This window comes from Lepidochelys kempii, chromosome 24, assembly GCF_965140285.1.
Source record: "Lepidochelys kempii isolate rLepKem1 chromosome 24, rLepKem1.hap1, whole genome shotgun sequence".
NCBI classification, from domain to species: domain Eukaryota; kingdom Metazoa; phylum Chordata; order Testudines; family Cheloniidae; genus Lepidochelys; species Lepidochelys kempii.
This window is the reverse complement of record NC_136403.1, coordinates 14,894,749-14,907,072: the sequence shown is the minus strand read 5'-3', so window position 1 is coordinate 14,907,072 and position 12,324 is coordinate 14,894,749. Positions and strand designations below refer to the sequence as shown.

General features: G+C 51.1%; 1 protein-coding gene across 1 annotated transcript; it reads left to right on the top strand.

Annotated features, from left to right (window-relative positions):
• Positions 1 to 655: 655 nt before the first annotated feature.
• Positions 656 to 7,155, top strand: LOC140902558 (kallikrein-15). Its single transcript, XM_073322759.2, has 5 exons — positions 656 to 734; positions 869 to 1,028; positions 1,760 to 2,013; positions 4,025 to 4,200; positions 7,003 to 7,155. Exons 1-5 carry the CDS (start codon positions 695 to 697, stop codon positions 7,153 to 7,155), a joined length of 783 nt encoding a protein of 260 aa, XP_073178860.1. The 5' UTR covers positions 656 to 694.
• The last annotated feature ends 5,169 nt before the right edge of the window (positions 7,156 to 12,324 follow it).

The following is a 12,324-nucleotide window of genomic DNA, read 5'->3' as shown; positions in this document are numbered from 1 at the left end:
CCAGATCCCAGCTGGGGTCAATCGGCCGTCGCTCCATTGGAGTGAATGGGGCCAGATCCCAGCTGGGGTCAATCGGCCGTCGCTCCATTGGAGTGAATGGGGCCAGATCCCAGCTGGGGTCAATCGGCCGTCGCTCCATTGGAGTGAATGGGGCCAGATCCCAGCTGGGGTCAATCGGCCGTCGCTCCATTGGAGTGAATGGGGCCAGATCCCAGCTGGGATCAATCGGCCGTCGCTCCATTGGAGTGAATGGGGCCAGATCCCAGCTGGGGTCAATCGGCCGTCGCTCCATTGGAGTGAATGGGGCCAGATCCCAGCTGGGATCAATCGGCCGTCGCTCCATTGGAGTGAATGGGGCCAGATCCCAGCTGGGATCAATCGGCCGTCGCTCCATTGGAGTGAATGGGGCCAGATCCCAGCTGGGATCAATCGGCCGTCGCTCCATTGGAGTGAATGGGGCCAGATCCCAGCTGGGATCAATCGGCCGTCGCTCCATTGGAGTTATGTGAGGATCTGGCCCACAGATGCTATCCTTTTTGTATGCCAATATCAGAACCATCAGCAGGTCTCGGTGGTGGAGGCTGTGTGATGGGGGTGGGGTTTGGGGGGGTCAATTCTCCGTTCACAAGCCCCTTTCTGTCTCCTCCCCAGAGCCAGCAGCCTTCTGCCCTGCCCATCACCACAACTGAGCGTCATGGAGCTGCTGGGCCTTGTGCTGCTGTTGGTGACTGGGGGTGAGTCTGTGTGTCTGTACATGGGTCTCTCTGCGGGGGGTCTGCGGGTGCTGGGGAGGTGGGCTTCCGCGTGTGTGGGCACGTGAGACGCCCATTGGTCATCCAGCTGTAACTCCTGCCTGTCTCCCCCATAGCCATGGCTCAGGACATCCCCCGGATCCTGCGGGGTTTCCAGTGCCGGGAGCACTCCCAGCCGTGGGTTGCAGCGCTTTTTGATGGGGTCCGCTTCCGGTGCACCGGCACCCTGATACACAACCAGTGGGTGGTGACGGCTGCTCGGTGCAACACCGGCCGGTAAGTCTGTTCCCAGGCTGGGGGGTCAAGGGGCTGGTCAGCAGGGGGGAGCCCTCTGCGCTGCAGGGACTGTTCTTCCAAAGGAAGGGGATTCTCCAGTCTGCCCTTAACTCTGCCCCTTTGGGTGTGTGTGTCCTTAACACCACCCCTTGGGTGTGAATGACTTTAACGCCGCCCCTTGGGTGGATGTGTCCTTAATTCTGCCCCTTTGGATGTGTGTATCCTTAAGTCCCACACTTAAGGATCACTTAAGGATTCACCCTTAACTCCACCCCGCCTTGGGTAAGTGTGTGTCCTTAACTCCGGCACCTTAGGTGAGTGCCCTTAATTCCACCCCTTTTGTGTTAGTGCCCTTAACTCTGCCCCTTGTATGTGCGGGTGGTGGTGTATGTACATCCTTAACTCCACCCCTTGTGTGAATGCCCTTAACTCCACCCCTTTCATTGTCTCATAGATTCCAAGGCCAGAAGGGACCATTCTGCCCATCCATCCTGCCCCTCCTGCATAGCTCAGGCTGGAGAACCTCCCTTGGGGATGCATTGAGGGTGCTCTAGCTCGACCCCCAGATCTAGGCAGGAGGCAGAAATCCCTGTGGGAGGGTCTCCGGACTGGGCTGCGCAGGAGGCCATCCTGGCCCCCTCGCAGTCAAGTGGAGTTTTGCCCTGGGCTTCAGTGTGGCCGGCATTTCATGCGGCCACGTCCCCCGTGACCACGTCCCCTTTCTTCTGCAGCACCCTGAACGTCCGCCTGGGGGAGCACAATCTGTGGCATCTAGACTGGTCAGAGCAGCTGACCATGAGCTCCCGGCTCATCCCGCACCCCCTGTACAACAGCAGCACCAGCCAGAACAACATCATGCTGGTGAAACTCCTGGTGCCGGCCAACACGAACGGCGAAGTTAAGCCACTCCCGCTGCCCAGGAACTGCCCCCGCCCCGATTCGACCTGTGTGCTTTCCGGGTGGGGCTCCAGCACCTTCCAGAAAGGTAGAGGAGCAAAGCCAAAACCAAAACACCAAAGCCAAGGCCCAGGTTTCTATCAGGGACGGTGATGAACCAAATTTCCCCGGGACGGGGATCTGGGAGCTGGGGGTGGATCGCCACCTCGACACGAGTCAGCCGTGCCACGCTGGGGCGAAACAAGCGAATGCAGTGTTAGGTTGCGTTAATGCCGCTCTGCTCGGCGCTGGTCAGGCCTCAGCTGGAGGACTGTGTCCGGTTTTGGTCACTGCGGTATAGTGAGGGCCAGATTCACCTTTTGTGGGCCCCGGCGCTTGGACCGGGGCCCCTCCCATGCCCTGCACAGAGCTCCCTCTCTCACTCGGCCTTTTCCCCCCAAAGCCCCACGCACTGCTCGCACGAGGGGGGGGGCGGAGAGGAGCAAGGGGTGTGCGGGGCCTCAGGACAGAGTAGGGGGCAGGCCCATGGTCTGGGCGCTGCGGCCCCTTCTGAGCGTGGGCCCAGTGCCACGGCGCCATTGTAAACCCAGGACTGTGTATAGAAAGGATGTAGAGGAACTGGAACGGATCCAGAGGCGAGCGACAAAGATGATCAAAGGGATGGAACCGAAGCCCAACGAGCAAAGGCTGAAGGAACTGGGTATGTTTAGTTTGGAAAAGAGGAGATTTGGAGGGGGGACACAATCAGGGTCTTCAAATACTTGAAAAGCTTCCAAAAAAGAGAGGGAGAAAAGTTGTTCTCTCTCGCCACAGAGGGCAGGACAAGAGGCCACGGGGTCAAACTACACCGGAGAAGATCTAGATTAAATCTCAGGACAGGGCCGTCCCTAGCCATTTTGGTGCCCTACACAGCTCCCCCCCATGGGGGGAGGGAGCTGGCCCCAGGCCTCTGCAGGGGGGCAGGAGCAGGCTTGGGGGACAGGGGAGCGGTTTGGGGCTGGTTTCTCCACTTCCTGCTGCCTGGTCAGTGCAGGGCAGGCCCGACTCCGCACTCATGGGGCGACGGGAAGTGGAGCGACCCGGCCCCAGCCTGCTCCGCTCTGCTCCCCTGAGGTTCCAGCCTCAGGAAGGAAAATCTGATTCGGGTTCAATTTCGAACTGTCCGAAATGGAAAATCCGGGGGGGAAGAAATCAAATTTGAGCTTACTTGTTTTTGGGTTTTTTTTTCATTTCAATTTTGAAAAATGGTTTTTGAAGTGAAAAAAACCTGGCGAGTCCTGCTGGGAAAATGTCAAAAGTTTTAAATGGGTTTTTATCTCCAGAATTAGCAAACTAGGAAATTCATCACAGCCGCAACCTTGTTGCCGGGAAAGATTCCGTTTCAACAAATTGCCATTTTTTGAATGAGAATCCCCCAAAGAGCAATCTGCTCAGGGTGCAGCTGATCTCCAGATTCGGAGTCGGGGAGGGATTTTCCCCTGGTTTGATTTGGCAGAGACCATGGGCGGACTTTTTGCCATCCTCTGCAATGTGGTGCGTAGGTCGCCTTCTGCGATAATCTGAGTGATGAATTCCCTGAGTTACCGTGGTCTTCTGCTTTGGTAGCCCCTCGATCTCGCCTGTTCTCGGCCTGTGCACACAGCAGTTTGATCTCCTGAGGACTGAAATGCGTCGGTCTAATTAAAGTCTTTGGGCGCAGTGCAGGGTAATTGAGTGAGAGTCTCTGGCCTCTGCCATACAGGAAATCAGACTAGACGATCGAATGATCCCCTCTGGCCTAAACTCTATGAATCTATGAGCTCAGCAGAGGAGCCAGAGCGTGAGTCAGGAATCTAGGATGGGGATGAAGGGGAATCCATCAGCTGAAGCTGTGTTCTTCCCTTAGGAGCCGACACGAAGGCAGTGCGAGGCACCAGGTTGACACCCAGAGATAGATGCTACATGAGAAAGGGACCCAAGATAGATAGATAGAGGGGGTGTATGGGGCTAGATTGGTAGATAGATGATAGATAAGAGCCACACGTAGCTCTCCCGGATCCCAGCCTGGGCTGAGCATTTACTGGAAATTAGGAGACTCTCGCCAACTCTCTCTCCCGCAGGTCACAAGTCTCCAGACCAGTCTCACTGCACCCATCAGCTGCTGCACTCCGACGTCCTGCTCTGCGGGAATATCACAGTTCTGCCTGACACCGAATGCCAGGTCACCCACCCCAACCGCATCACCCCCAACATGATCTGTGCTGGCGTGATCCACGGGGGCACCGACTCCTGCCAGGTGAGGGACATGTGGGTAGGTGAATGGGGCATGCCCCCACACTGGGGCTAGATGGAGGGGTGGGACAGGGTGGGCTGGGGGGTCTATGGGGCATGGAGCCCCCTGCTGGGGTAGGAGGGGGTGGGACAAGCCTGCAGAAGTGGTTGAGATTGCCACAGCCTGGGCTGTCCCAGAGCTCAGAGCCAATGATCTCAGCCATCCTCTCACACAGAATCATAGAATATCAGGGTTGGAAGGGACCTCAGGAAGTCATCTAGTCCAACCCCCTGCTCAAAGCAGGACCAATCCCCAATTTTTGCCCCAGATCCCTAAATGGCCCCCTCAAGGATTGAACTCACAACCCTGGGTTTAGCAGGCCAATGCTCAAACCACTGAGCTATCCCTCCCCGCCCCGTCCCTTCTGCTTCCGCTTCACCCAAAAACAACTAGAAGGGGCTGGTGGGAACAGAACAGGGGTGAGAAATGCCAAATTAACTCTTTCTCTTCAAAATGCTTCAAACCATCGACTGTCCCATCACCTCACCCTGGCTCGGAGGACACGCTCGGTGATCCTGCGGTTCCCAGCAGCAACGGCAAGGGGCGTTCGGCCTGAAGTGTTTTAGCTGGGCTGACCAGATAGCAAGTGTGAAAAACTGGGACACTTTTTCGGGGATGGGAGGGGTCACCATTGCGTATATAAACAAAGCCCCTCAGATTGGGGCATCTGGTCACCCTAGTTTTAGCCCAAAGACTGGGGTTACTCTCTTGGCATCTGATCAATACAGATCCAGCCGTGCGGGACGGACGCGACTTTTCCAGCTGAACCCTCCGCCCTGTGAAATGGCGGGTTTCCGCTCTCCGGGGCAAACAGGGACGTGGAGGAAGTAGCCTGAGATTGTGGCCCCTCCAAGTTGGACATGGCCATTTGCTGGGCAGCTCTTGTGCGGCCATGTTGGGTTGTTGGCGGTGGAGCTCGTTAATGGCGCTGGGATTGTTCCGATGCCCGGCTGTCTTCATTTGCTTCCAAACAGTCTTCCTTCCCCAGCCCTTCTGGAGAAGAGCCCAGGGGCTAGCACCCTAGAATGGGAGTCAGGGCTACTGGGTTCTAGCCCCAACTCTGGGAGTGGGGTCTAGTGGATTAGAGCAGGGGGGCTCGGAGTCGGAACTCCTGGGTTCTTTTCCTGGTTCTGCTGCTGATTTCCTGTATGACTTTGGGCAAGTCCCTTCCTGCCTTTGTTTCCCTTCCTACCCTTAGTCCATTTAGATTGTAACTTCTTGAGGGCAGGGACTGGCTATATAGTGGGCCCGGGGCCAACGCTGGGCCCTCCTGAACTGAAGAGCCCAGCTCAGGTGTAATAGATTCTGTGACTGGCGCAGGGTGATGGATGCGGTAGGTTACACAAGCCCATATCTTAACTTTAGCAAAGCTTTGGATACCGTCTCCCACAGTGTTCTTTCCAGCAAGTTAAAAATGTATGGATTGGATGAATGGACTATAGGGTGGATAAAAACAACGAGGAGTCCGGACTCCTCGTTGTTTTTGTGGATACAGACTAATACAGCTACTCCTCTGATGTAAGGTGGAAAGAAAGCTGGCTAGATTGTCAGGCTCAACAGGTAGTGATCAATGGCTCGATGTCTAGTTCGCAGCCGGTATCAAGTGGAGTACCCCAGGGGTTGGTCCTGGGGCCAGTTTTGTTCATCATCTTTATTAATGATCTGGATGATGGGATGGATTGCACCCTCAGCAAGTTCACAGATGACAGTAAGCTGTGGGGAGAGATAGATATGCTGGAGGGTAGGGATAGGGTCCAGATTGACCTAGACAAATTGGAGGATTGGGCCAAAAGAAATCTGATGAGGTTCAACAAGGACAAGTGCAGAGTTCTGCACTTAGGAAGGAAGAATCCCATGCACTGCTATAGGCTGGGGACTGACTGGCTAAGCAGCAGCTCTGCAGAAAAGGACCTGGATGAGAAGCTGGATATGAGTCAGCAGTGTGCCCTTGTTTCCAAGAAGGCTAATGGCATATTGGGCTGCATTAGTAGGAGCATTGCCAGCAGATCGAGGGAAGTGATTATTCCCCGCTATTCAGCACTGGTGAGGCTACATCTGGAGTATTGGGCCCCCCACTATAGAAAGGATGTGGACAAATTGGAGAAAGTCCAGCGGAGGGCAACGAAAATGATCAGGGAACTGGAGCACATGACTTATAAGGAGAGGCTGAGGGAACTGGGTTTATTTAGTCTGCAGAGGAGAAGAGTGAGGGGGGAGTGGATAGCAGCCTTCAACTACCTGAATGGAGCTCGGCCGTTCTCAGTGGTGGCAGATCATAGAATCATAGAATATCAGGGTTGGAAGGGACCTCAAGAGATCATTTAGTCCAACCCTCTGCTCAAAGCAGGACCAATCCCCAGGTAAATCAGAACAAGAAGCAATGGTCTCAAGTTGCAGTGTGGGAGGTCTACACTGGATATTAGGAAACAGTATTTCAACAGAAGGGTGGTGAAGCACTGGAATGGGTTACCTAGGGAGGTGCAGGAATCTTCATCCTTAGAGGATTTTAAGGCCTGGCTTGACAAAGCCCTGGCTGGGATGATTTAGTTAGGGTTGGTCCTGCTTTGAGCAGGGGATTGGACTAGATGACCTCCTGAAGTCTCTTCCAACCCTGATATTCTATGATTCTATGATAGGCATGGCCCATTCACTCTGAAAGGCAGTGCTGGAGAGTGAAGCCTAGCTCTGTCCCATGAGGGACCCGGGTTGGGCTCTCTACGTGTGATGCTTGTCCTATGAACACACTTTGCGGTGCTTGCCCTGCAGGGAGATACCGGCTCACCACTCGTCTGCCAGAGGGAACTTCAGGGTGTCGCCTCCTGGGGCTTCGAAGAATGCTCCCACCCCAACCAGACTGGCGTGTTCGTCAAGGTGTGCAACTACATCAGCTGGCTGCGGGAGACCATGAGAACTGGCTGACCACGCCTGCCAGGACGGGAGCGCTGGCGGGGAGACCGCAGAATAAAACAGCGACAATTGCGGCCCTGCTTCTCTGGTGTCTCCTTCCCGCATGGTCACGCCTGCAGCTCGATCCACCTAGGGACTCAGGTGCCCACGCAACACTGACGTGCACGAGACCCCTGCTCATCCCATAGGTGCCTAACCTCCCCCGGCACCTACATTTCGGCTGGTCCTGCCTAACTCCCAGCCCCGCCCCACCTCTACCAAAGCGTCAGTCGCTCGTGCCTAAACCCCAGCGGGATTCTCAAGCGTGCTCCCATGCTGTCACAAGACCAGGCCACGGTGGGGGGGGGGAGGCTGTGCCTTGTGATGGGATCAGCAGTCAGGCCTCGTAGTTAGGGCTGGCGTCAGTAGCCTGGAATCAGGGTCAGAACTGGAGTTAGGGGTCATCTGGACTGAGGCAGAGCGGGAGCAAGGCTGGGGACAAGCAGGTGCAGGAGCTAGTGTGGCTGGCCACTGACTCTTCCAATCAATCAGGCAAGGTAGCCCATTAGGCAGCCTCCAACAGGCCAGCTGTGCTCGTTAGATTGCCTGGAGACTAGCTCTGCAGCAGGTCCTGACACTTACTGTGACGCGTTCGGCCACAGAGACCCCCTTGGGACTGTCACCTGACGTGCTGAATTTACCTCTGAGCCAATTTTCCCTGCCAGCTTGGGACTCCAGAACCCTGCCTTGTTGAGCCAGACACGCCAGCCTGCTGCAACACAGACCCAGGGTCTGGTCCATACCCCCAAAGCTGCAGACTTAACTGAAAACAGCTCAGCAAGTGCTCCTGTCTCCAACACCCAGACGCCCAGCTCCCATTGGGATCCAAACCCCACATAAATCCGTTTTACTCTGCATAAAGCTTATCCTGGGTAAACTCATAAATTGCCGGCCCTCTATAACACTGATAGAGAGGTATGCACCACTGTTTGCTCCCCCAGGTATTAATCACTTACTCTGGGTCAATTAATAAACAACAGTGATTTTTTTAAAAAAAGAACAGGAGGACTTGTGGCACCTTAGAGATTAACCAATTTATTTGAGCATGAGCTTTCGTGAGCTACAGCTTCATCGGATGAAGTGAGCTGTAGCTCACGAAAGCTCATGCTCAAATAAATTGGTTAGTCTCCTTTTCTTTTTGCGAATACAGACTAACACGGCTGTTACTCTGAAACCAGTGATTTTTTTAAGTATAAAAAGTAGGATTTAAGTGGTTCCAAGTAATAACAGATAGAACAAAGTAAGTTACCAAGCAAAATAAAACAAAATAAAACCTTTACCTTTATCTCTGTCTTTCCTAAACAGCACATACCCTTCAATAGCTGCAGTCCAGTCATGACGACTATTCCACCCTGTTTCCGTTATCCCTATAATATCCGGTTTCACTTCCTCCCCCATCGCTCTAGTTCCTCCATTTTGTTACCTAGGCTCCTCGCATTAGTGTACAAACACTTTAATTTTTGCTGTTTGGCTTCTCTCACGTTCTTTACCCGCTTAGGCACAGACATTCTACCACTAGTATCTCCTATTGGACTGGTATGTACACTACCCTTCCTCATGTCCATTCTCCTACCCGTGGCTGTACCCTTTCTTACTTTGTTTTCTTCCCTCTCAATGTTAAAATCTGGTGTGGACATTACCTGGACATGTCCCCCAAATTCCTAGTTTAAAGCTCTCTTAATCAGTTGTGCCAGACTCCATCCTAGAAGTCTATTTCCCTCCCTACTCACATGACTTATGAGGAGAGGCTGAGGGAACTGGGATTGTTTAGTCTGCAGAAGAGAAGAATGAGGGGGGATTTGATAGCTGCTTTCAACTACCTGAAAGGGGGTTCCAAAGAGGATGGATCCAGACTATTCTCAGTGGTACCAAATGACAGAACAAGGAGTAATGGTCTCAAGTTGCAGTGGGGGAGGTTTAGGTTGGATATTAGGAAAAACTTTTTCACTAGGAGGATGGTGAAACACTGGAATGCATTACCTAGGGAGGTGGTGGAATCTCCTTCCTTTGAGGTTTTTAAGGTCAGGCTTGACAAAGCCCTGGCTGGGATGATTTAATTGGGGATTGGTCCTGTTTTGAGCAGGGGGTTGGACTAGATGATCTCCTGAGGTCCCTTCCAACCCTGATATTCTATGATTCTATGAAGCCCATCTCGAGAGAACAGTCCTCTGTCCATGAATGCTTCCCAGTGGCCATACATTCCAAAGCCCTCCTTATAAGCAAAGGTGGTGGAGTAGCATTGTATATCAATGATGAGGTAGACTGTAAAGAAATAAGAAGGACGGAATGGATAAGACAGAGTCTGTCTGGGCAAAAATCATATTGGGGAAGAAAGCTACTAGACCCTCCGCTGGGATAGTGCTTGGGGTGTGCTATAGACCGCCGGGATCCGATGTGGATGGATAGAGACCTCTTTAATGTTTTTAAAGAAGTAAATACTAAGGGTAATTGCATGATCATGGGAGACTTTAACTTCCCAGATATAGACTGGAGGACAAGTGCTCGTAATGATAACAGGGCTCAGATTTTCCTGGATGTGATAGTTGATGGATTCCTTCACCAAGTAGTTGCTGAACCAACAAGAGGGGATGCCATTTTAGATTTGGTTTTGGTGAGTAGTGAGGACCTCATAGAAGAAATGGTTGTAGGGGACAACCATGGTTCGAGTGATCATGAGCTAATTCAGTTCAAACTAAATGGAAGGATAAACAAAAATAGATCTGCGACTAGGGTTTTTGATTTCAAAAGGGCTAACTTTAAAAAATTAAGGAAATTAGATAAGGAAATTAGGATAGAGTGGAGGTTAAGGATAATTTAGTCATGGCCCAATATCTAAACAAATACTTTGCCTCAGTCTTTAATAAGACTAAAGAGAATCTTAGGGATAATGGTAGCATGACAAATGGGAATGAGGATATGGAGGTAAATATTAACACATCCAAGGTAGAAGCCAAACTCGAACAGCTTAATGGGAACGGGGGTCCCAGATTATCTTCATCCAAGAATATGAAAAGGAACTGGCACATGAAATTGCAAGCCCATTAGCAAGAATTTTTAATGAATCTGTAAACTTAGGGATTGTATGTATGACTGGAGAATTGCTAACAACTAAGAAAGGAAAAAAAAATGATCCGGGTAACTACAGGCCTGTTAGTTTGACATCTGTAGTATGCAATTCAAAAAATTTTTGAAGGAAAAAGTAGTTAAGGACATTGAGGTCAGTGGTAACTGGGACAAAATACAACATGGTTTTACAAAAGGTAGATTGTGCCAAACCAACCTGATCTCCTCCTTTGAGAAGGTAGCAGATTTTTTAGACAAAGGAAATGCAGTGGATCTAAATTACCTCAGTTTCAGTAAGGCGTTTGATACAGTTCCACATGGGGAATTATTAGTTAAATTGGATAAGATGGGGATCAATATGAAAATTGAAAGGTGGATAAGGAACTGGTTAAAGGGGAGACTGCAAAGGGTTACACTGAAAGGTGAACTGTCAGGCTGGAAGGAGGTTACTAGTGGAGTTCCTCAGGGATCGGTTTTGGGACCAATCTTGTTTAATCTTTTTATGACTGACCTTGGCACAGAAAGCGGGAATGTGCTAGTAAAGTTTGCGGATGACATGAAGCTGGGAGGCATTGCCAATACAGAGAGGGACCGGGATATCATACAGGAGGATCTGGATGATCTTGTAAACTGGAGTAATAGTAATAGGACGAAATTTAATAGTGAAAAGTGCAAGGTCACGCATTTAGGGATTAATAACAAGAATTTTTGTTATAAACTGGGGATGCATCAATTGGAAGTAACGGAGGAGGAGAAGGACCTCGGAGTATTAGTTGATCACAAGATGACTATGAGCCGCCAATGTGATATGGCCGTGAAAAAAGCTAATGCGGTCTTGGGATGCATCAGGCGAGGTATTTCCAGTAGAGATAAGGAGGTGTTAGTACCGTTATACAAGGCCCTGGTGAGACCTCACCTGGAATACTGGGTGCAGTTCTGGTCTCCCATGTTTAAGAAGGATGAATTCAAACTGGAACAGGTATAGAGAAGGGCTACTAGGATGATCCGAGGAATGGAAAACCTGTCTTACGAAAGGAGACTCAAAGAGCTTGGCTTGTTTAGCCTAACCAAAAGAAGGCTGAGGGGAGATATGATTGCTCTCTCTAAATGTATCAGAGGGATAAATACCAGGGAGGGAGAGGAATTATTTAAGCTTAGTACCAATGTGGACACAAGAACAAATGGATATAAACTGGCCATCAGGAAGTTTAGACTTGAAATTAGGTGAAGGTTTCTAACCATCAGAGGAGTGAAGTTCTGGAACAGCCTTCCAAGGGGAGCAGTGGGGGCAAAGGACATATCTGGCTTCAAGACTAAGCTTGATAAGTTTATGGAGGGGATGGTATGATGGGATAGCTTAAGTCTGGCAATTAATTGACCTTTGACTATTAGCAGTAAATATGCCCAATGGCCTATGATGGGACACTAGATAGGGTGGGATCTGAGTTACTACAGAGAATTCTTTCCTGGGTGTCTGGCTGGTGAGTCTTGTCCACATGCTCAGGGCTTAGCTGATCGCCATATTTGGGGTCAGGAAGGAATTTTCCTCCAAGGCAGATTGGCAGAGGCCCTGGGGATTTTTCACCTTCCTCTGCAGCATGGGGCATGGGTCACTTGCTGGAGGATTCTCTGCACCTTGAAGTTGTTAGACCACGAGTTGAGGACTTTAATAGCTCAGACATAGGTCAGGGGTTTGTTCCAGGAGTGGGTGGGTGAGATTCTGTGGCCTGCGTTGTGCAGGAGGTCAGACTAGATGATCATAATGGTCCCTTCTGACCTTAAAGTCTATGAGTCTAAAACACGCAAGTCTAAGCCTAATGTGTTAAGAAACTGAATACAAGTAAATCTCACCCTTATGTCTACACTTATGAAATTAGGTCGAAATTATAGAAGTCAGTTTTTTAGAAAGTGATTTTATACAGTCGATTGTGTGTGTCCCCACTAAGCATATTAAGTCGACAGAGTGCGTCCACAGTGCTGTGGCTAACATCGACTTTCAGAGCGTTGCACTGTGGGTAGCTGTCCCACAGTTCCCGCAGTCTGCGCCGCCCATTGGAATTCTGGGTTAAGCTCCCAATG

Coding starts and splice junctions, on each gene's coding strand:
- LOC140902558 (XM_073322759.2), top strand. CDS start 695: ATGGAGCTGCTGGGCCTTGTGCTGCTGTTGGTGACTGGGG. Junction 1,029..1,759: donor GCTCGGTGCAACACCGGCCG/GTAAGTCTGTTC, acceptor TTTCTTCTGCAG/CACCCTGAACGTCCGCCTGG. Junction 4,201..7,002: donor GGGGCACCGACTCCTGCCAG/GTGAGGGACATG, acceptor CTTGCCCTGCAG/GGAGATACCGGCTCACCACT.